General features: G+C 41.0%; 1 protein-coding gene across 1 annotated transcript in view; it reads left to right on the top strand.

The window, feature by feature from the left end:
• Positions 1-22,984, top strand: part of LOC140994660 (A-kinase anchor protein 13) — a 122,166-nt gene that overhangs the window by 82,268 nt on the left and 16,914 nt on the right. The window contains 18 exon segments of the mRNA XM_073464396.1: positions 1,030-1,077; positions 3,226-3,406; positions 3,856-3,958; positions 7,213-7,255; positions 7,593-7,704; positions 10,567-10,726; positions 12,663-12,730; positions 12,846-12,912; positions 13,885-14,035; positions 14,277-14,389; positions 14,700-14,846; positions 15,288-15,316; positions 15,319-15,546; positions 16,597-16,722; positions 17,181-17,298; positions 20,738-20,986; positions 21,266-21,342; positions 22,724-22,905. Coding sequence (XP_073320497.1) covers positions 1,030-1,077; positions 3,226-3,406; positions 3,856-3,958; positions 7,213-7,255; positions 7,593-7,704; positions 10,567-10,726; positions 12,663-12,730; positions 12,846-12,912; positions 13,885-14,035; positions 14,277-14,389; positions 14,700-14,846; positions 15,288-15,316; positions 15,319-15,546; positions 16,597-16,722; positions 17,181-17,298; positions 20,738-20,986; positions 21,266-21,342; positions 22,724-22,905 — 2,202 coding nt within the window.

The following is a 22,984-nucleotide window of genomic DNA, read 5'->3' on the forward strand; positions in this document are numbered from 1 at the left end:
ACATGCCATCACCACTTCCTGCCTGATTTGCCCCCTTTTACTGTTTAGTCACATTTCAAATGAATAATTTGATATTTTGGGAATTATGATTACCTGCTTTCTTGACGAATGTTAGATGAGATAATGGCTTCAATAAATTTGAAGCTACAGCCTTAGCTTAGCTTATGCTTTCATCTTCTTTAATTAGTGACCTTTTGATTTGCTGATAGGTGGATTTTGTTGCCACCGGACAGAACCAGGCTAGCTGTCTCCCCCTGTTTCCAGTCATTATGCCAAGCTAAGCTAACTGTCTCCTGGCTCCAGCTTTACATGTAATGAACAGATATGAGAGTGGCATCAATATTCTCATCTACCTCTCTGCAAGAATGCAAATAAGTCGAATGCAAATAAGTCCCAAAGTTACATATTGTCTCAGTGGTTTTTACAATATGTACAGTGAATGTCAACCTCTGTTCCTAGACCCTCAATTCGAATAAGGAAAACCCCCCTAAAAGAACCCTTGTAGCTGGGGGCAGTAAAGTATGGAAGAAACCTCAGACTGTCAAAATCATACAGTATACAGATTCCAATGACAAAATACAACTGATACAAATACATTATATAACATAATGTAAAGAATGTGGAGCCAGGAGGAAAACTGAGCAGGCCGAGGTGTCGCCAAGTGATGCCCGAGCCATATGACCCCCGCTCCACCATGGGGACCTGGAAGAGGACAGGCCACATAAGGCAATAAGCAAGAAACTATCATGATGTATACAGAACACATGGAAGTATTCCTTTAGGATCCTCGTTCTGAACAAACGCTTCTGTAATCACTCCTCCAACATGGTGGCGTGTGCCTCAGACCTTCATATACACACAATAGTCCCCATAGATATCCAACCTACTAAAAAGATTATGATCCCATCAGCAAATAATAAAGTTCATTCATTCATTCTTTATGTTCTTCTTGACCTGTCATCCCCTCACAACCCACCTTATCTCGCCCATCATCAATCACTTCCTGTCTCTTTCATCCATCACCTCCAGTTCCGTCCGTAGCCCTGGTGAGAGGAAGCCGACCTTTCACAGGAGAAGGTACTAATGAATCACATTTATCAGTTCATCTACTGTTAAGATTGACTTGTTGCTAGGTGACGTGCGATGGCAAACTCATGTACAGTGGCTGCAGCCTGTGTCGAGCTCCCACTTTTTAATGTATGCTTGTTGAACTGCTGCTGCATTGTGCTCCGTCCCTGCAGGCAACTGCGCTGAAAAATGCTGCTCTCTTTTCACCCAACGGAATGCGCAAGAAATACTGTGGCAAATAGATGGTTGAGACACACTGGTGTTTTGTATTGCAGTGGTAATAACAAATACCCACATGGAAAGAGGCAAGTTTATGCTCTGGAGGCTCAAAGGGCTGTATTGGTTAGCGATTGAGAACAGATATTTTTTTAATTTTTATTTTTTTTTGGTGTTATAAGGTCCTGGGAATTTTTCAGGACTGTGAAGGCATCAGTGGAGTTCTGAATTCAGTCCTGGATAGCTGGATGGAACTGGTGCTTGTCTTATGCATAATTGTTGTAGATGTCCTGGATTTGGTGAAAAAAATATTTTTACACCAAGATGGTAAATTTTATCAGAGAAATATAAAGAAATCATTTCATTCTGGTGGACAATCTGTCTCTAAATGATCTAAAACATCCTGTAACTTTAAACTTTCTCTGCTGCAAATTCTAGGTGACATAGATACTGATAAAGCTATAAATGTGATTAGGTAATAATGGCCGACAACATCAGCCCGCCCCTCCGTCTGTCAGGCTCTAATTAAGAACTTATGGTCAGAGGCCACTGCTCTAAGCATCTTGACAAGAAAGCAGTGGCTGCCACAGTGCTGGTTTAGAACTCGGGGTCTTCTGACAGTATCAGGGTTAGGGGTCAAGTTTATTTCCCGCCTGCTCTTGATATTACCGCGACACTGCAGCAGGAAATCAACTTGCACGCATTTTCATTGTTTATGTTTGACAATGTCAAATGTATGTACTCGGAGCACTGATGCCTTAATAACGTCTCCCTCTGCCAACTTCCCCGCAACTTTTTCACACCTCCTCTATCTGCTTCACTGTTACGTCGCTGCTCACCGTCACTCATCTTTATCTCCATTTCCATTTTTACCCTGACTAACCCCTCCACCTCACATTCTGTTAGCATCAGCTGGTGCCCTCCCGATGCTCCCCACAGCCACGGTGTGGAAGTAGTTAGTTCCCTCAGGTACTGTGTGTGTGTGTGTGTGTGTGTGTGTCTGGTGTTTTGTTTTCTGACCCACTTTGAATAGGGCGTATTTACATGTTGTTTGATTTGCATTTGTGGTGTTTGAGGGCATGTATGCCTGTGAGCATGTGTTTTTATGAGTGCATGAATGCCCTGCCCAGTCAGTCTGTCAGTCAGTAGCTTCCTTACAGCAGAGGACTGCAACAGCTGCTGGTGTGGTGGTTATGTTTCAGTACCAAGGACCTTGTGGCTCTGTAGGATAGCATGCAATAATACTGGCGGGAAGCAGGCTTTAATATGACAGATATAGTCATCTACATTCACAGCCCTGAGGATAGGTGAGTCACTGATAATCACCAAGTCATGATTCTTTCGGTCCAGTATAGGTTAGTGATGTTTGAATGCGTTGGACTGATGATTTGCTGGATAATGGAGTGCCATGCAATGCCAAGGGCTGGAGATAAGAGAGATTTACAGCTGGAGCTTTAACTTTCACCCAGTCTGTCCTGGAGCGGATAGAGCTGCAGCCGCGCAGCATAGCTCATCCTGAAATGTAGCTGTAGTTTTCCTCTCCATAATCATTGTATTGGATTTTTCAAGGCCTCTTATTTTCAGTCATAGATCGATGTAATTGGGTTTGTAAATCACAGCTGCAGCGCTCTATGCTGATGCTGATGTTGGAAGTCACTTGCCGCCGCTTCAGCTGTAAATCTGCTCCGGAGCCCAGTGATAACTCAGCTGGCTAAACACTGTGCAGGACCAGCTGTGTGTGTGTGTGTGTGTGTGTGTGTGTGTGTGTGTGTGTGTGTGTGTGTCAACAGGTGTGTGTGTGTGTGTGTGTGTGTGTGTGTCTGTCTGATGCATTAGTAGCTGTGTGTAACCAGAAAGCTGTGATGAATAGTGAAGCGCATGTGTACAGTAAAGTCATTCCTCCTTCTTTGAGGTCACCTCTGATACTGTTTGTCACTACAGCTACAGCCTGGAGGGGCTCAGTGGGGTCCAAGAAGAGCTAAGGGGCCCCATCACCAAGGGGCCCCGAATCCTGGAGCCTTCAAGGATGCCCAGGCATGACAGCGATGACAGGGGCTCCATGGTTTCTCTGACTGAGGAGCAGGAGGGAGGGCTGGGCGAGCACAGCAGACGACATGACCCGGTCAGCTAACACACACTCACACACATCTACACATAAATCATCACATTTGTCCTTTAGATGTCATATCTTCATACTGTGACGCATTCGGCCCCGAGCGATGCACAAATACATCCTCAGCTTAATTCACATGAGACTAAAAAATGGATTTGCTTGTACAAAAACAAGACTTATAAACAGTCTGGGGAACTTTGAGACTTGTCAGTTTGGGGATTAGTAAGAATTAATAAACATCGCTTTCCTCAGGCGGCTCCTCTCTACTCGAATTAAAATAAATTGTGAACACAACATAAAAAATCATACGTGTAGTTTCCCTTTTGACTGTGTCGTTCCTGTTTCTAGTTTAGTGACTGGTAACATTTTGTTCTGCGTTATCTCCGCCTGGTTCAGCATCCTTTTTTTTTACATTGTTATACACTGTGTTTAACTCAACCTTGTGTCTCGCACCCCAGAAATCAAGGCGGTATCGACCCCTGCGAAACAGCTGTCCTCCTATGACCCTACCCCTCACCAAGTCTGTGTCCATGCTCGCCATCAGCCAGAGAGACATTGATGGTGAGTGACAAGTTGTGAGGCAATTACCTATCCTGATTACTTGTAACGCTGAGTCTCCCTGACCTCTTTATCTTTAGATTTCCTTTCTACTATCTTGCTTTAAAGTCACAATTTATCAAAATTACAAGATGAGCACACTAAATGGGTGAATAAAGTGGTAAATGTACTTTAAGTGCAATTTCCATGCTCCCATTTCTAAGCTCAGATGGCCCAGTCATTTTATGGTGTAAAGAGAATTGTGTCATTCAAAATCACTCAAAAGAATTGTAAATACTTAAAAGGCCCTACACACCCCTGGTCCTATGTAGGTCAATTATTTGCCTAATGCCTATTTGCCTGTGTAGGCACACTTGATTGACTGATGTCTTTCTGACCCTCTGGTTAATTTTGTTGCACCCTCAGGGTTGGAGAGGTTAGATTTGTATCATTCTTATTTGTTCATTAAGCTCAGTGACCTGACGTGGCAGGGCCTTTAAAAGTTTTCGGGATTTCTTCACCAGTTAAATTTGTCAGGTGTTACAGTGTCTCCTCCATCCTCACTGTTTATTACAAAGTTTCTGAATTTTAATAAGTGATCAGTTCCTGCTGTGGTTCTTTCCTTCCTGCCTGCCCCAGCAGTGGGACACCTGAGACGTAAGAGGCGAATTTCCTTCTCTTTCAACCTTTCCCCCATCATCACCAAATCTAAGTCTCAGTTCATTTATGGGGACTCTTCATCTAGCGATGATGAGGACAACTTGAGTAAGTAATGTACTGTAAACATAGCTGCTGTAGAACATAGCACTGATGCCAGAATCCGAACAGTAGCTCTTCCTATTAGGGTCCTCAATCTCCCCCAGACGAATGTAACCCAGAGTCATTACTATTCACTATGTGATTATAACAGAAATGATGGCTCATCTTGCTGAAAAGGGCCCAGTTCTTATGGGGATGAGCAGGGCTGCCCATAGATGTATAATAGAACTAGATACCGGACCCAAAGATGGTGCCTATTCAGTCCAATGAGAGTTTCTTGCCTGGCACATAGGCCAAACAAGTTTCTAGATTTAGGGTTTACTTCTGGGGTATGCACTATTGAATATTCCCAGTTGTGTTTCTCCCACTGGTCCCGCCTACGAGTTCCCTCTCAGCCCATTCACTTTACATTGTGATACGTTTTAAAAATGTCTCCTTTAATGGCGGTCTCTGGAGAAAATTCTTCTTGGACTGCAGGGTAATTTGTTTTTAGCAATATTACAAGTGGCCGCTGGGCAAAATTGGAGTCGAGGCTGAGCTGCACGGCCATATCCTTAATAATGGGGGTAGACCGATTGTCGGCCTGGCCAATTATCGGGGCAGAGCAAAGCATTTTCCTGATCTGTTTTTTGTGTCCAATCGCCGATTAAAGAAATTGATATAAAAATATACTACTTTGGCTCTGATGCCGCATTCTCTCTATGTTTGTAGTCACCATGCTGTGGTCTCACTCAATGTACAGCCCACAGCACTGCAGATTCAGATTATTCATATTATTTATTATTGCTGATAGGCTATTACTTGTGACGTGTAATCGATCAAAGTAAATAGTAACTTAAGTTATCAAATAAATCTCTCAATTTGTCTCAATATGTTTCAGGAATCATTCAAATAGATGTAGACAACTCAGTTATATTGCTACTAAATTATATGGTTCCATCACAAAATACACATAACCTCTCAGTTTGACAGTTTATACTTATACTGGGTGAGTGCTCTCTGTTGTATTTAAGCTTTTGCAGTAACATAAAAGTTATGCGCTAAAGCCTGAGCACAACTAGATGCTGAAGGGTGACAAAGCCCAAAAGTTGCTGCAACAAACTTGTCATAAGGAAACCACTAATTACTGCTGATATTAAGCTGCTTGCAGTGTGAATGTGCAATTAGAATGAGTTTGTAGTGAAATCATGGGTGTAGAAAGCCACCTCTCACCTAGTCAGCAAGCTTAGTGTTGATGTTTCCTGTTGACGATGTTAAAAAGACCTCAGCTTCTCCTGTCCCCGGCCCTGCCCAATATTTAGCCGACCTTTACTTAGATTAGTCCTTGTTTTCGTCACTATGCAAAAATGAAACACAAATGCTGGAGAAAGAGGAAAAAGAATAACTATAAACACTGCAGGTGAAGTGAGGAAGCCCTTTCTTCCCTCCAGATAAATGTGAGCCCGTCACCTTTAGTTAAAGACACAGAGCCTTCCCTTTTCTTATCGGTGAGATATTTCCATTAGTGTCCTCAGTCTCCTTGACTGTGTTGCTAGCAACAGACTCAGGCCAAAACTTTGCCCTCATTATCCTGTTTTGGGTTTGACTTTCTGATGCAGAGCAGGCGAGCGATGCTTTGCATATTTGCATGTACACCAGAATATTGAGTAGAAATGATGGAGGCAGATGTGTCTCCCATTAAAATATGCATGACAGTGTTTAGCTGATACCAAATTAAGTAGTGACCCTGTGGTGATTATTACATGTTTTTATTGTTATTAGTTATTCATATTATATGCTGTCTGATTAAAAATACAACCAGGTCAGAGATTAATTGAAAAATGCCAATATTTTGGCAGTTAATGGAGCCAGGAAATCCAAATTTGAATAATCAAGGAGGCATGGTGGAGCTAGCGACGACCATCATGGCTTTGTGTGAACAGTCAAGACACAGAATAAATGGAATATGATTAGGTATTGAGACCATAATGTCTTGTGGGAAAAAAAATTGACTTTGTATTTTAAAATTCCCTTTTTCATGAGGTTGGATGTTGACGCAGCCAGAGATTTTTTGGGAGCCAGTATCTGCAGCCATTACTGGCACTGGATCTAAAGGCCGTACTTCAGCTTCAGCTTTTGGCCTCAGTGCTGGTCACCCTCATCAGTGCCAGAGTCATTTTGTTTTTGGCCTCCATGAGAGTAGCTAAACGTTAAATACCTCGCTCAAGGACATTAAAGGTAGCTGTTGAAGGCCAGAGGGGCATTGACTATTCAATTCTCTTCCAGATTCTTACAGCCGGGAGTGAAGCTGACAATCCTTTGTAGACATGCCGTATGGGCATTCACTTATTGTATATTCAGATAAAGCAGGGCAACCTGGTGGATGGTGTGGTCAACCCCTAAACAGAGATCTTAACCTTAAATTAATGGAAAATGAAGACTGTCCACCTGAGATGACAAACACTGGGAATAAAAACCCTCTTGTCCCCAAATCCTGAATCTCTGTTCTACTGTTCACTTCCTGTCTCGTTTCGTTCCAGGTATGAGGTCGTTTTCCAGCACCTCTGGCTCACTAGCATACAGGTCAGTCCACCTCTGTACATACCCATCCCTGAAAATAGTTCTTTGTTGTTTATGACAGCTGTGACCTTTTTATAGTTCTATAGAGAAGAGACGTTCTTGTATGCAGTCGAAACTTCTCCATGGAACCTTTGTAGTGCTGTAAAGAACCATTTTCAGAATGTGTGAACGGGTAAGCTTTGTGATTGCAGCTGTTTGAGGATAAAATTTAATGAATGTGTGTGTGTGTGTGTGTGTGTGTGTGTGTGTGTGTGTGTGTGTGTGTGTGTGTGTGTGTGTGTGTGTGTGTGTGTGTGTGTGTGTGTGTGTGTGTGTGTGTGTGTGTGTGTGTGTATACCAGTATATCAGAGGAGGAGCCTGGCCCCCTGCGGAGCGACACCGAGGGAAAAAGTGTGACAAAAGTCAGCCGGACCTTCAGCTACCTCAAGAACAAGATGTACAAGAAGACCAGGGTAAGGGAACATTTTTTTTAGTCATCCTTAATAAAACTGTGGCAAGACCGTAAAGGTATATTTACTATATTTCACTTTGTACTATTTAGTTTATTGATTCTCACAGTGGGGCTTCATGTGCACCTCCTTTCATAGACTTCTCCTCCTTAAACATTTCTTCCCACCTGCTTTTCACCCCCACTCTGCTAAACATTTACACATTAACACACAGTCACACTGGGAGCTGCCCTGTGCTACAACTTCTGTCGGCCTCTGAACAGCCCCCAGTCTAAGAGGTGGGGGGTTAGATGTCTCGCTTTTGGGCAAGTCTGTGTTTCTTGTGACCTCCCTGTTCAGATGTCCTTAGTAGGTTTGGTTTTGAGCCCACAACATTTTCCAGCCACAGACGTGGGTCTATAGTTTAAGATGTGGTTATAGTCATCCTACACAGAGAGATGTCGGGTAACTCCCCTGCTAAAGGTGTTCTTTCCAGTGAGAATACAGTAGGTATTTCTTACATCATGACATTATTGTTACATTGTGAGTGAGGACAATCCTTATTATATCTGTCATGTGAAATTATTTTTGTGAAAGAATGAAACTTACTGCGAATTTTGAACTTTTGAAATTCGGCATTGTGCTTTGAAAATCACAGTTCTGATATACTGTACTGCAGTGTCCATTGATATGATTTGCAAATACAATTGTTAGTATTTAGATTTTAAATTTACACTGCTGAATAGTCGTATTTGGGAATAAAAGGGGCTATATATAGTTACGTAAACTTGTGTTCACTGTCGGTAATTGTGCAGTCCTTGCAAAGAGACGAGGGGTGAACAGGAAGTAAAACAGGAAGCTGGAGTTGGCTGTGGTTTTCTAAACTCATCTCTAACCTCAGCCCTCACTTTGCTTTTAAAGAGACAGGATCCTGCTGCTGGTCGCTCTCTGTCGAATGTCAAAATTATTGATCAAGATTTTTACAGGTTTTAAGGCAGTTAGCAAAGCTGTGATGTTTAAAGTCACACACCACATTAAAACTTCTGATTTCTGAATTGAATTCAACTGGATGAGGCTTTGAAGGATTTCAGGATCCCGCTCACATTTTTCCTATCAAGAAACAAATTCCCCAAACTATCCAAAGATTACATTTTTTTTTCATGTGTGACCTATGTCAGCTGATCTGTTTTAGCTACAATGTACACACGCAGTTTCTGAACAATATCTAAATATCTGGAAGCGAATCTAGTTTGTACAGTTTTGACATAGTGTCTGTACCGACTGAAGGCTCGTTGCAGTAATAGTACCTCCTGTAACGAGCCAGTAACTTCCTCATTGCTGCCTTCCTGATGGTCCCTCAGTGCAGGCAGTAGCTTCAGCTGCCCGGCCACAGCCAGGGATGTTATACAGGAGATTCACAGGGAGCCATGGCTTCTCACTGAGATGGAAAGGTTGGCTGGAGGTAGGCTAACAGCACGTTCTGGTTTCCCAGTTTAAATTGTACTGAAAGGGACTGTCACAATATCATGTTTAAAGTGATCGCTGTTCCCCTCTAGGCTGATGTCTTTTTCCAGTGAAGTCATCGCCTGTTACAGTATGTTTCACTAGACTGTCTTTTTGTTTAAAGCTCCAGTTTAGATGTCACGAGTGATTACTTCTCCTGTTGTGAATGCTTTTAGGCAAAAGTCATGTGCTGAGAATCGTCTTTGCTTCCTGTGTTATTCCAAGAAGTATTTTTGTATTATTTTTCTTAGATTTACAGGAAACATATCTGCAAATGCTTCTTAGAAAGGTTACTGTGGTGAAGAACATTTCATTATGCCTGTAGTTGAAAGACATTTGTCGATGTGTTTCATCTTTGGTGAGATAGCTTGTTGTTGCAGGAAATGACAATGAATGCTAAATGTTGTAATGGCTGTAAAACATGCAGGCTTGCCGTGGTCCAGTCAGCCTAATGGTATCTTGAAGGAACTAAACAAAATGAGCTGGAGTATGTCAGAGCTTTGTGGTCCCCTCAAACCAAGAGGCCCAGGGCCGGCCATTAAAAGGAGCTGGAAACTCCATTTTCCCATTTCCTCTGGGTTTGGGTGGAGGCTGTGTGATGTAAATCCAAGAGAATAAGAGCTCTGTTCTTCTCTGCATCACTTTATGGGATTGTGATTCAGCTCAGTGTACAGAGATGACCAACAGCTGAGGATGACCTTGTCCATGAATGCAGAGGCAGCAGAAAGGACCGCCCTGTTATGGAAAGGTCAAAGATTTGAATCCCAGACAGCTCGTCTCCGTCAGTAGAAGTGTGTTTCAGAACACTGAAGTCCTCATCTATCAGAAGATGGTTCGAATAAGAGCCTCATTGTAGTCTACAAGACAATATGTTAAATGATCATTAATTGTCCTTTGGTAGAAATGGTCAGTCTAGTTGATAGCTGTTTCCAAGTGTTGTTATGTTCTGCCAGCATTATAAACCTCTACCAGTAATCCTGTAAAAATGTACCAAATATCAGTTTTATACACAAAATCCTATTGTCGTTAAATGAAGCACACCAGCAACGAACCACCTGAAACAAAGATGTCCCACATTTAAAATAGCCTCTTAATGAGACAATTTGTTGTCAGTATAAATAATGCATCACTTAATATGCAAAGCCCCCCGCTGTGTACTACATCAGAGTAATAATGTTGCTCTGCAGGATTCAGATTGGAATTTAACACAAGTGACTGGCCAAATGGTGAGACATTTTGTCAATGTCTCGTATGTTATTCTACTTTACACTTTTTTGTAAAATCTGATTGCCTGGTACAAAAGCTCAAGTAATGACTGAACTCAGTGACCTTCCTCTCCCTCTATGGTTTGTGTTTTTAACTATGATAATTCCACCTGTGCAGGAAAAGGACAGAGACAAGAAGGAGAAAGAGAAGGAGGGCAAAGAGAAGGACAAGAAGGTGGTTAATGGTCATCTATTCACAGCAATGGGCTCAGGCCAGGCAACCCACTGCTTCCAGTGCAATAAGGCTTTCAACAACAAGGAGGCGTACCATTGCTCACGTAAGTACCTTTGTCTGTTTTTTCTTTCATGCATTGTTTTTTTTCACTCCACTGATCAGGTCTCCTGTTGCTTTAATCAAACCAATTAAGTGTTCTATGATCCGTTATTAAAATTATTCTTCATTTATGAGAAAAAGGAAGCAGTAGTGAGAAATCTCCTCAGTGCACATACATCAACAGACATTAATCATACCGGAAGTCGCATCAACTGTCTGGAAAGTGTGTACTTTTGAACCATATGATTATGATACAATATATATCATAGACAAAATTGTATTTATTTATTTTATTTATTTGTCAGCTGCTCACAATATAGAATATAGGTTTTAAAACATCAGAAAGTGTGTGTTGTATCGTCAAAAAAGAGTGTCAGCTAAACAGAATCACTCATACTTGGCTGAAGCTACATCATGATTAGTTTGAAGTAGTGAAACTGTCTAAAGTGCTACCAAGCCAGACTTTCAGTAGAGACAACAGCACAGTTTTTGCATTGTTTTCCACTGAAGCAGCAGCAGCTCTAAAGAGGATGTAGTTTATTGCACAAGCCTTTGGCACAACCCCAAAGAAAGCCTAAAAAGGAGAAACCAGCTCTCCGATGGATAACAGCAATCCTCTCGATGGTCACAATCTGCCTCAGACTGGCAAAAACAGCCCTTGTTGTGTTCAGCTGGTCTGGTTCGTATTTTCGGAGCCACAGAAGGTTCTGAGGGTGTTTTCGGGAGGGTTGTGCTCCCAGATGTCTGGCTGATGTCCATTCGACAGACAAATACAGTGATCCTTTGTCTGAGATTAGCTGGAATTAGAGGGACGTCCACCAAAGGCAGTAAACTGCTCAATAAAACCATTTAAGAGGAGAAAAACACTGCAGGAATTTAAGCTGGTTTTATTGTGCGGGTCATAATTAGACATATCACATAATCTACTCGCCGGATACTTTTATCCACATCTTTATTTACAGTTACACCAGTGTACTGTTCACACATTTCAGGTGATAGGTGGAAGTAAAAATGAACCTGTAACCTGAAAGTGTTGCTGCCTTTCTGTACTTATTGAGTTACATGATTGTGTTCTCACTCTGACTGAGAGTGTTGATGTAATCCTAAGAACGGAAATGTTGTATGCATGGTGACATGGTCTGATAGTGAGCTTGTGGGTTTCTCTTGTGCAACATGTCTGTTTAAGACACTCTTGTCTATTGGAAACAGGCCTCTAAGAAGGTTATGGAAACTTGTGAAGCTAGATTTTGACATGACCAGAGATGGTTGTTCCCCTCGCTGGCACTTCATGATCCACCACTTCAGTTGTTATTTTTGTTTGTTTTTTTGTACAAGTATGGACAATAAACAGGACAGGTCTTCTGCTTCAAAGTCAACTCTTGCGAAATGATTTGACAGCATGAAATTCAAAGTATGGTACGGGGGAATGAAAGTCTTTGATTGACTCACTGGGATCAGATCACAGAGCATAGATCTTATTTTAGCAATCTTGAATGATGACCCCTGCTCCATGGTGATTTGGGAATGTTTACATAATTGAAATTTTCCCATGCAATTCAGTATTTGTGTGTGTGTGTGTGTGTGTGTGTGTGTGTGTGTGTGTGTGTGTGTGTGTGTGTGTGTGTGTGTGTGTGTGTGTGTGTGTGTGTGTGTGTGTGTGTGTGTGTGTGTGTGTGTGTGTGTGTGTGTGTGTGTGTGTGTGTGTGTGTGAGTGTGCGTCAGTCCTCAGCCTATCTTTTTCTTTTTTCCTTCTCCTTCGTCCACGAGCAGTATTACCCCTCGATTGCATCACATGCTCTGCTCCAGTCTGGCTTTCATTAGTGGGCTGGTGGAGTTTCCTGGCCAGCTATGAAAACCAGTCAGAATTTCTAGCCCCCACCTTTCCACACACCCTCCACGCCATTATGCTCACAGTATTCTCTGTTGCTTTTTCTTTCCAGACTGTAATGCTTCCGTCCATAAGGGCTGCAGGGACAGCCTGCCTGTTTGTGCCAAGGTGAAGATGAAGGTAAAAGTTCCCTCAGAGTAACTCCATCTCTGATTCTGTAGTATTCTGTTGTCCTGCAGCCAGTATTGATTTGAACTCCTCATTTATGCTTTTATTGTGTGTTTTTTCTGGCCAGCTGCCCAAACAGCAGTATGCAGTACCAGACTCAAGCTCTTTCACTACAGTCACGATGAGGAACAAATGTGAGTGACTCAGACTTCTAACAATTCTTCAGTACCGGCACATTGAAAGTTTTATTTTACTAACTGTTGGAGTTTTCCGAAGGTAGCTCATATTAACTAAGTTTCAGTACTTCATTTGGTGTTTTGCACACTCACAAGTTTTACTGTTGTTTTAAGATAAGCCACTTAAATTAAGGGTTCCTCAGAAGAAGAGGGAATACAAAGGATGATTCTACCAGCTCTTTTGTCATGATTCAAAGTGAGCAGGAAAGATCTCTGTGTGCAGAATACACAGAGAAACATTACCTCTATTAGGTAAAAACACTATCTCTAGTTTTAGTAAGATTTTTTGTGAATGAAAATCTTGTAGGGAAAGCAGAGAACTGAATATAAATCACAATATATCTGAAGTACATAGAAGTTAAACATGTAAAAATAAAATGTACTTGAAAAAAAAACGTTATTATTAAAATAAATGGAATATGAGATAAAAAACTAAGACACGCATCACATTTGAGGAGTAAAAACAAACCCCAGCTTCCCAATGTGTACTTTATCTACAGTACAGTTAATGGTAATAACCTTTATTTAATCCGGGACTCTCATTAAGATCATGAGCTCTTTTGCAAGAGAGACCTGAGCAGCAGGAAGAAAAACACACACAGCATCAGAGACACAAATCACAGAATCACTAAAAGTTATAACTTTAAATTCAGCCATTGGGATGAGACATACAAGTTTTAAACCATTTTGTAATTAATTCTGTTTCTAAGGTGCATAGAGGTAGAAGGCATTTCTTTCCAAGTTCAGCATATAACCAAGGGGTAACTAGGGTTAAACTGGTCTGGTGAGCAGTGGCTTGACATATGAGAAATGATATACCGAGCATTTTTTGCAGGAGATCTTTATTTATAATAATGACAGGGTGAAGTTATCTTATTGTTTTTCATATAGTACACAATCATGAGTACAGTATTTGTGTCTGTGGTCCAGCTGGTGGAACGAGGGAGCGCCCCTGGTCGGCCATCTTGTCACCCGAAGACCACTCTTCACTGATGATCCCATCAGGACGAAGACACACTAGCATCATGAATTTCCATGGCAACAACCTCTCCAAGAGTCTCTCCATAAGCAACATCGCTGGGTGAGTGTGTGTGTTTGTGTTTGTGTGCAAGTGAGTGTGTTTCACGAGTTGCACATGTTTCTGTTGCCATTTGCCATTTGCATTGACACCATTGTTTAATTATTTTGTGTCTTTTTTAACTTTTTATTTGCCCACTGCAGTGCACCATCTGTCTTTCCACAGCTTAATGGGTGTCTGCAGTTGTAACTGGCTGTAAAAATGCGATTCATATAATTTGTATAAGTATTATCTCTCCATTCAGTCCGGTGTTTGACGAGATGCCCATTAAAGGCCTGCGGTATCTCTCCCAGTCCACTGACTCCCTCAACAGAACCAACCAGGTCACAGAGTCCATGGAATCGCTCACTGATGAAGGTCAATACACTCACACACACGCGCGCACACACTACTAATCTGACTACCCAAGACAGCTGCCAATCAGCCTTGAGCCTTTGAATGGAAAACCAAACAGATTCTAATATTCCAGTAATAATAATAAAAAACTTTCTTTCTGATGCAAATTCTGGTGAAATTTGTGACTTTTTTTCCCTTAAAGTTAAAATGTCTTAGTCAAAAGGAATGGTAATCTCAATTAAAAATAACTCAAAGCTGTGTAATACAAACTAAATGCTATAGCATCTGTAACATGAGCTTCAAGTTGAAAGTACAAGCTGTGTCCCCCCAGGGACTGAGATGATGGACGGGCAGCTGATGGGGGAGTTTGAAGGAGAGGCGAAGGAGCTGGAGGCTGACTCGTGGAGTTTAGGAGTAGAGCAGCAGTACCTGCAGCAGCTGGACAAGGAGCTGGTGAAGAGACAGGATGTCATCTATGGTATGTTTGATTAACTGAAATAAGCTTTGAAACTGTTCTTTTTTGAATGGCAAATTAAAGAAAGGTTTAATAAGTTAAAAAAGTGTATTTGTTCAGTGATACTCATGCACGCTCTCATCTAGGTCTTTACTCTCTACTGCAGCTATTTAATAACGAACAAAGGAAATCACTTAAAACAACTGGTCAAGTGTGTTATAATTTGTTTTGTTTTTTGTTTCCCTCAGCATGCCTTTTTGGTTTCAGTTGCATCTACAAATCTCAATGATCTATTGAGGCTGCAGATTTAACTCATTTGAATATGCACTGAAATACATTGTTTGTTTTGAAAGTCCTTGAGAAGTCTCCAGCTTATAATTAGAATCTGCTTGTGGTAAATACATTTGATTGAAATTATTCTGAAGCACATTTACATATTGTATCACCCCCTTGTATGTCCTTCAGAGCTGATGCAGACGGAAATGCATCACATCCGCGGACGTTGCGCATCATGTCAGAGGTCTACAGCAAAGGCCTGCAGAAGGAGGTGCAGCTGGAGCCGCAGACAGTGGAGAAGCTGTTCCCCGCTCTAGATGAACTCCTGGAGCTCCACACGCAGCACCTCGGCCGCCTCCTGGAGAGGAAAAGGGAGAGCCAGCTTGAGGGGGGGAGCCTGGAGGGAAGCTTTATCATCAACAGGATAGGAGACATCCTGGTCAACCAGGTTAGAGAAGGGAGGGGCTGGCATGAGGAGGATGCAGGTCCTTAAACTCTTCAAATTAATTGCATTTTTCCTTTTGGAGGTCATTCGCCCTGTCTTGGTAGTGTGAAGGCCTGAAGGCTGCAAATATTCATTAATTTATATGAAGAGAGCATCAAAAACAAAATTTGTGCATTAGAAACAACTTCCATGACCTACTCCATGTCAGTCTGTGAGTAGGTTGGTTCACACTGGTCCAGACTGAATATCTCAACTGTAACCGGATGGATTACCATGAAACTTAGCACACACATATTTGATTGAAAGAAGGTAATTTCCAAATCAACCGAGTAACTGCTAACTTCTGCAAACTGTAACTGCTGTAAGTTAGTGAGCTCAGTTACCTGTGCAGCTGGCGCTCTGGACTGGGAGCTCAGAGTGGTATTATGCAAAGGATAGACTTGGGCTAGCTTGTTTGCATACTAAATTCGGTAGATAGCTCTTCATTGCAATACATAGATGTCTTTGACATGACATAAAAACTCTTATTTCTTCATATTCTGTTGATAATTTCAGTTATTTTTCATTTTAATAAAATAATGCTGCTAATTGGCAAATGTTAGCATACTAACCAATAATTTAAGATGGTATACACGAATGTTAACATGGTAAGTTAAACCATTTAACTGTAATCACCAGTGTCTTGAGCCTCCCAGAGTAGCTAACATGGCTGTAGACTCCTGTTTCCAAGTTTCAGGACCACAGTCCTTAGCTGTGGGGGAAGTAATATCAAAGGTTCAAATCCATAACTTATGCCAACGTTTTAGTATCCTGCATATATTCACTTCTAATATAAACTCACATTTTTTCTGAATTAGATATGTTTATAGCTCCTAATACTCTCCACAAATTCCTCAAATTTCTCTCAACTTACTGTTAAAGTTTTGTATCTTAGCAACTGAGTTAGAAATAGAAATCAGAGCCCTACTTCATACAGAACTTTCTAGCCTAGGTTTTTTTGCTGTGCAGTCACTGTTTGTTTTGTGTATTCATGCCTGTTAAACTGTGCTCTAGTTCTCAGGTTCCAACGGCGAAACCATGAAGAAAGTTTATGGAAGATTCTGCAGCCGCCACAATGAGGCGGTAAACTTCTACAAGGACCTCCTGACCAAAGACAAACGCTTCAAGGCCTTTATCAAAGTAAGACACATTTTAGCTCATCAAAATATATTTCACTTAAAGATGTCTGGTTTTCCAGACATTATTGTTTTTCGTTGAATAGATGTCTAACAAAAATATTGTTCTATAGAGTGCTGCTCATTGAGTCAACAGCCATTTACAATCTTGCCTTTCTTTTGTTTCTTAGTCTTTTACATAAATATATTTGAAACTTTTTGTATAAAGCCACATTACCCTTCAGACTGTTTTTGCTTGTTTGATTTTTTAAAGCTTCAGTGCTTCATCTTCTATGCATTGTCTATGTCTGTGTAACTGTCATTTCCATACTCACAGCAAAAACCTTCTCAAGTATTATTAATACATTGTTGTACAGCAGTCGTGTTTCAAGGTTTCCCTGTGGTTGTTTGAAACCTTGCCTGTTTTGAGCCACCTGTTGTGTTGGCACGTTTTACTACAGCACTTGTCGTTTGCTCTTCCAGAAAAAGATGAGTAGCAGCATTGTGCGGAGGCTCGGCATCCCAGAATGCATTTTGCTGGTGACCCAGAGGATAACAAAGTACCCGGTGCTGATTCAGAGAATGCTGCAGCACACCAAAGGTTAGATTCATGTCTTCTTGTTCGTCCATGCTATTAATGTGTGTGCATAATAGAGTAAGTTAGGGAAAGTGGAGGGAGGATGTTTGTTTAATTGGGACAACCCTGTCAACTACAGACTATATCAGGTGAACAAAGCAGCAAATGGTCAAGGTAATAGAGTAAAATATACTGTAAGAATCATAGGATATTCTGATCCTGTATATAGAGGAAGAATACTTGTTATTTTCCAAATATGTATTTAATTTAGTTTATTTTCTACTTTGTAGTCTCTGCTGGTGACACATAAGTCTTTAATCAATTGCTATTTGTCCTTTTTACACTATCACCATGCATAGAATTTACAATACAAAGCGTTCACTATTCAGAACACATTATTTTTTCTTTAGTTCTCAGTGCAGAGCAAAAGAGTGATTTTAAAGCCATAGATTTTAGGCAGTGAAGCAAAATCGTTAATTCTTACATAACTTAGATTCCCTTATTCTACTTGGAACGCTCTGCTAGTCTGATCCGTTTTATAATTGGATCTAAAGTATTTGCCCATGAACGAGTCACAGAAAACAAGACACAATAAGGCCAGTCATTTTATTAGTATCAAGAAAATGTTGCTTGCTTTAGCTTTTTATGGATTATTAGAGAATAAAGTTTACTTGGAGTTCAAACCACATCGAAATATTTTAGCAAGGTGCTAAGTTTTAAGATTTGTTGAGATGCATATTTTCGCTGCACTGAAATGTGTCAAATCCATAAATATATACGATATGAAATGAAATCACAACCAAATGCAATATACACAGTCAAGCAGTTCAGTTTTCCATATGAGCTACATTTATATTTCTCATTTATCTTCATTTTGGACCCGTGATTAGACACATTTATTCCAAAAATATCTCTTTTAGTAGTTCATCAATTCCTCTTATTCGTTTACATGTTTTCAAATATTTGAGGAAACCTGAAACATATGTCGAACAGGTGTTTTTGGGATAATAGATCAAGCATACTTTGAGGTGCTGAAATATTTCACGCCATATTTATATCTGATTTAAAGCAGCTTTCGTCAGCTGGCCTCATACTGTGTACATTCTCACTAATCCTTCCCTAAAGCCTGTTTATAGTTCTATGTGGGACGGTGGAACTCTGACTTAATCCCCAAGGTGCTTTAAGAGGACTCTCTCCTGCCAACTCTGATATATACTCAGTGGAAATAACACGGCACACACATAAGTTAGCGATATTATTTTGGTGCTCAGGAGGACTGAAGTGCAACAACCACAGGAGGGAAGTATTCCACTTCAGGGAAAAACATAGCAGTTTCAGTCCAAAAGCCAAGTTCTAAATACACAAGATGCATATCAGCTCCATATTGACTCTGGGGCTTTTCTCAGTGTGCAGACCTACAGGCTACTGGTGATTGGATTCTAAGCAGTTCTACTCTGCTACTCATAAATGCTTTTAAATTCATTTCATTTAGAAAACCAGATGAGCCACATATTGAGCATGAGCAGTGAAAGTGATTAAACAGACAGAGAGAGGAGCACCTACACCTACAGATATCTAAACTACAGTGGCATAACACTAAAGGGATAGTTCTACATTTTGGGAAAAACGCGTGATTCTTTTATTATAGAAAACTTGATATTAGAGTGATGTCGATTTATTCGTCAGCTAAACACGAAGCTACAACCAGAGGCCAGTTAGTTTAGCTCAGAGCAAAGACGGGAAGTAAGAGGAATCAGCAACTATGACCCCTGTAGAATGAAAACATGTTGTTTTTACATTTTGGTTCTTGTATGGATTGAATAAACCCAGTATAACATGCTAATTAGTCAGCCTATGGACAGACACAGCCGAGCTGTTTCCCTTGCTTCCAGTCTTTGCAAGTAGCTTAGTTTTACCACACAGATGCAAGAGCTGTATTAATCTTTTCGTGTAACACTCAACGAGAATGCAAATAAATGCATTTCCCAGAATGTTAATTGATTTCTCTAAATATCCTAAAAACCTTTTTTCTCAGCCCCTTACACTTAACTGAGGTCCTACATAAGCATGTGCCACAGTCGGAACAGTTTTGAGAGATATCTGTCTTTGCTTTATTTTTTTCTCTGTGATCGTCCCTCTAATTTGAAGTGGGCGGGGCTCAGTCTGACAAATATGGTGTATTTCTTTGCATCAATCGCAGTTTTAAGTGACAGTTGTGTGGTTGTTTGCTTTTGTTACAAGTGTTGTCAACAAATTCGGATCAAAACCACAACCACACCAGATGAAGCAGATTTAGTGTTAGAGACACAAGTAACATTTGAGTAAACAAGTAAAAGTCAGTGCGGTACTGACCACACTGTTTGCTTGACAAGCAAGAAGTTCAGTGCATGAACACCACAGCTCTGATATGCTAATCAGCAACAATAGATTAGGTCAGGAGTTTCCGAAATAAGTTTCCATTTTCTTTTCATGTTTTCTGACATCTTATTCTCTCACAACCAAAATGCCAGAAACTTCAATTCAGTAACAAAGGTAATCATCTGTGCATCTTTACACATATTTACTCTCTACATCCTGAAATCCCATTAAGGTTTGTTGAATGAAGCCTTTCAGGAAAAAAGGGCAGGTTATTTTTTAACAATTTAGAAAAGAACAATCTATACAAAGTATCGACCGTAATTAACCCAACAAGCAGAGGTGAGGCAGCGAGGCCAACGTTGCATACAAATGACTCGTGCAGACAAGATAAATAGGTAGAAAAGGATATTTTCTGCAATGGAATAATCCTGTTAAGGGAGAGGATGTAAGGAACTGCCATCCCTTTTTTTCAAGAAGAAGTGTTAAAAATTTTGTGGTCCACAAGTGCAAGTCTGCTCAGAAGAAAAATTCATGTCAAAATGAAAAAGGCAAATCATCAACACACATGAAAGAACTTAAGGTCACTTTTGAAGGTTTGTGTATCCAGCTCCACCAAATAAAACCAGAAAAAGGCTTTCAGTCCTCTCTGTAGTGACATTTTCAATCAGAGGTTTATCAGGGAATGGAAATGCAGGAAACGCAGTTAAAGGCCAAAATGGGTACCAAAATTTCGCTGCACCTTCTGCTGTGCACAAACACCTCATCAGCTGTGCCACTCTACCAATCTGGTTGAAGTGTGTTAGTTGGGAGCCATTAAATCACCAAATGGGCTTGCAACAAGGATAATGGCTTTAGCCTGCGCTGGAGATTCTCCTGGTTCTGCACCTGGATAAAACAAAAAACAACCTTTAAAATTATAACTTTCTGCATAAAACAAGTGAAACAAATTGACAAACAGATTGTGGGCTTTCAGTACTATCCCATCAGAAGTCAAAATGGGGTCAAGTGTTTTATGCTGTGTCTTGATTCTAACCTAAGACTTTTGTTAATGCTAGCCTGCTTTGCTGTTGCCTTTCTAACTCCCCTTGTCACATGTCGAAAACAGAAAGCGAGGAAGACTACGAAGACCTGACGGATTCTGTCCGGTTGGTGAAGGAGGTGATAGCAGCGGTGGATAGCAAGGTGAACGAGCACGAGAAAAGACGTCGTCTGAAGGAATTTCACGGCCGCACGGACAGCAAGTCCATCATGATGATGAAGAGCGGTCAGATTTTTGCCAGGGAGGATCTACTGAGGAGGAGGCTGATCCACGATGGAGTGCTGCAACTGAAGAACAGCCAGGGAAGACTGAAGGGTGAGAAAATACTCACTGACCGCTTTACTGCCCTTTAACTGACCACACATTTTCTTTGTCTCTGTAAATATGTCAGGATTGTTTGGAAATGTGAAAAATAGATGAATCATTCAAGTTTCAAAATTCTATTTATTTATTATAAAACAACAGAGGATTGTTCTACAAAATCATAGTTATAGTCTTTTTAAGATACGTACAAATCAGACAATATATAAATGGATAATTTAATAATAAGCCATAAAAATAAATAAAACTACTTTTCTCCTGTCTGTTCTCCAGACGTCCATGCTCTGCTACTATCAGACGTCATCGTCTTCCTCCAAGAGAAAGACCAGAAATACGTCTACGCCATGCTGGTAAATTCCTGCTGTCATCTCTCTCTCTCCCTCTGCCTCTAAATATCTCTCCTCCTCCTCCTCCTCCCTCCTTACTTCTGCAGTTCCCTCCATCCCTCCAGTAATAAAGATCTTATGAGTGCAGCCAGATATGTGGTTGTCATATTTTCCTATCCCACTGTTGTTGTTAGCGTTAGCTGGCCTGCTTAGCTTTCCCATTGTGTAATAATGCCTGCCTCTAGCTAGCTAGCTGCACCTAATAAAGCTGTTCTGGCCCTCGGCATATAACCCAACTGTGATAAATCATATAGTTTTGAGGCGTTTTTTTCCCATGTTTACAGGGCTCACAGTTTCACACACCACACACTCAGTAGGGGGAATAACAACAGGGGGAGGCCTGTGGCATAATAATCACATCTATCATTAAAACAAGGCTCGACATGTTTAAGTTGAAGCTGTTGGATTTAAAAAAAAGAGGAATAACATGTGGTTCCTATTGGATCACAGCAATGTGAAGCAGCATGAGTTCTGGGCAGAACATGCTTCAGTTGTGAAGATCACCAACAGTACAAGCAGTCAGTAGCAATTAGGTCACCCTGACAGATGATAGGAAGTATTTCTGTGATGCTAAATGTGGCGAGTCTTGAGTTAGCCAAATCAGAGTTAGTCTTTTAGTACAAATACCATGTTTTTGTTTCCAAAGACTGCTTTTCTTTTACCTGATGTGCAGTGAAAGAAGAGTAAAACAAAGATGGAATTATGACAAAAAGACTTTGTCAAAAGATAGCCTCCTCATTTTATTTGATTTGAACTTTAAATGCATTTCTGTGAATTTCGTTTCCTTTACAGCTTAGTCACAGTGGAAAGAAACACTTAAAAATTCTGAACCTATCCTTCAAACTTCAGACAAGAGATTGCAGGAAAAATGTGGGGATGTGGTTACACTTTCAGAGTTTTAATGCTCAGAGCAGATATGAACCAGTGGTTTGTTGTGTGCTGAGGCTCTCTAAGTCAGCTGACTCTCATGTGGATGATAGCGTTAACCAAAATCTAATTTTCTCTTCTTCTTTTCCTTTTCCCTTTCTATCACCAACTGCTTACTCTTCCTATAATCCTTCTTCTTTCTTACTGACCTTCCTTCTTTCTACACTTCTGTCTTTTCTGCACTTGTTTCTTTCTTTCCCCTTCCTCCCTCCCTCTATAATTATCCGTTCTTCTCCCCCTCTGACTTCACCCCACCCTTCTTCCTGCCGTTCCCATCCTCTCCCTATCCTCAACATTTGTCTTCCCTCCTCCCCTTTCTCCTCCTTGACCCTCCCACTGTCATCTTTTTTCCTCATCCTCTTCCCTTGTTGCCTCCATCCATCCCTCCCCTCCTTTACCCACCCTCTTCTCCCTGAAGGACCAGCGCTCCACGGTCATCTCCCTTCAGAAGCTGATTGTGAGGGAGGTCGCTAACGAAGAGCGCGGCCTCTTCCTCATCACGGCAGGCATTGCGATTCCAGAGATGATGGAGGTCCTGGCCAGCTCGAAGGATGAGCGCAACACCTGGATGCATCTCATCCAGGAAGCCATGCAGTCCATGTAAGTGGGATTTATTTATGTGTTTATTGAGGTGTTTTTACTGAAAAATATTTAGGGCAATATGTTAATACTCAAAAGA

This window comes from Pagrus major, chromosome 4, assembly GCF_040436345.1.
Source record: "Pagrus major chromosome 4, Pma_NU_1.0".
Lineage (NCBI taxonomy): Eukaryota > Metazoa > Chordata > Actinopteri > Spariformes > Sparidae > Pagrus > Pagrus major.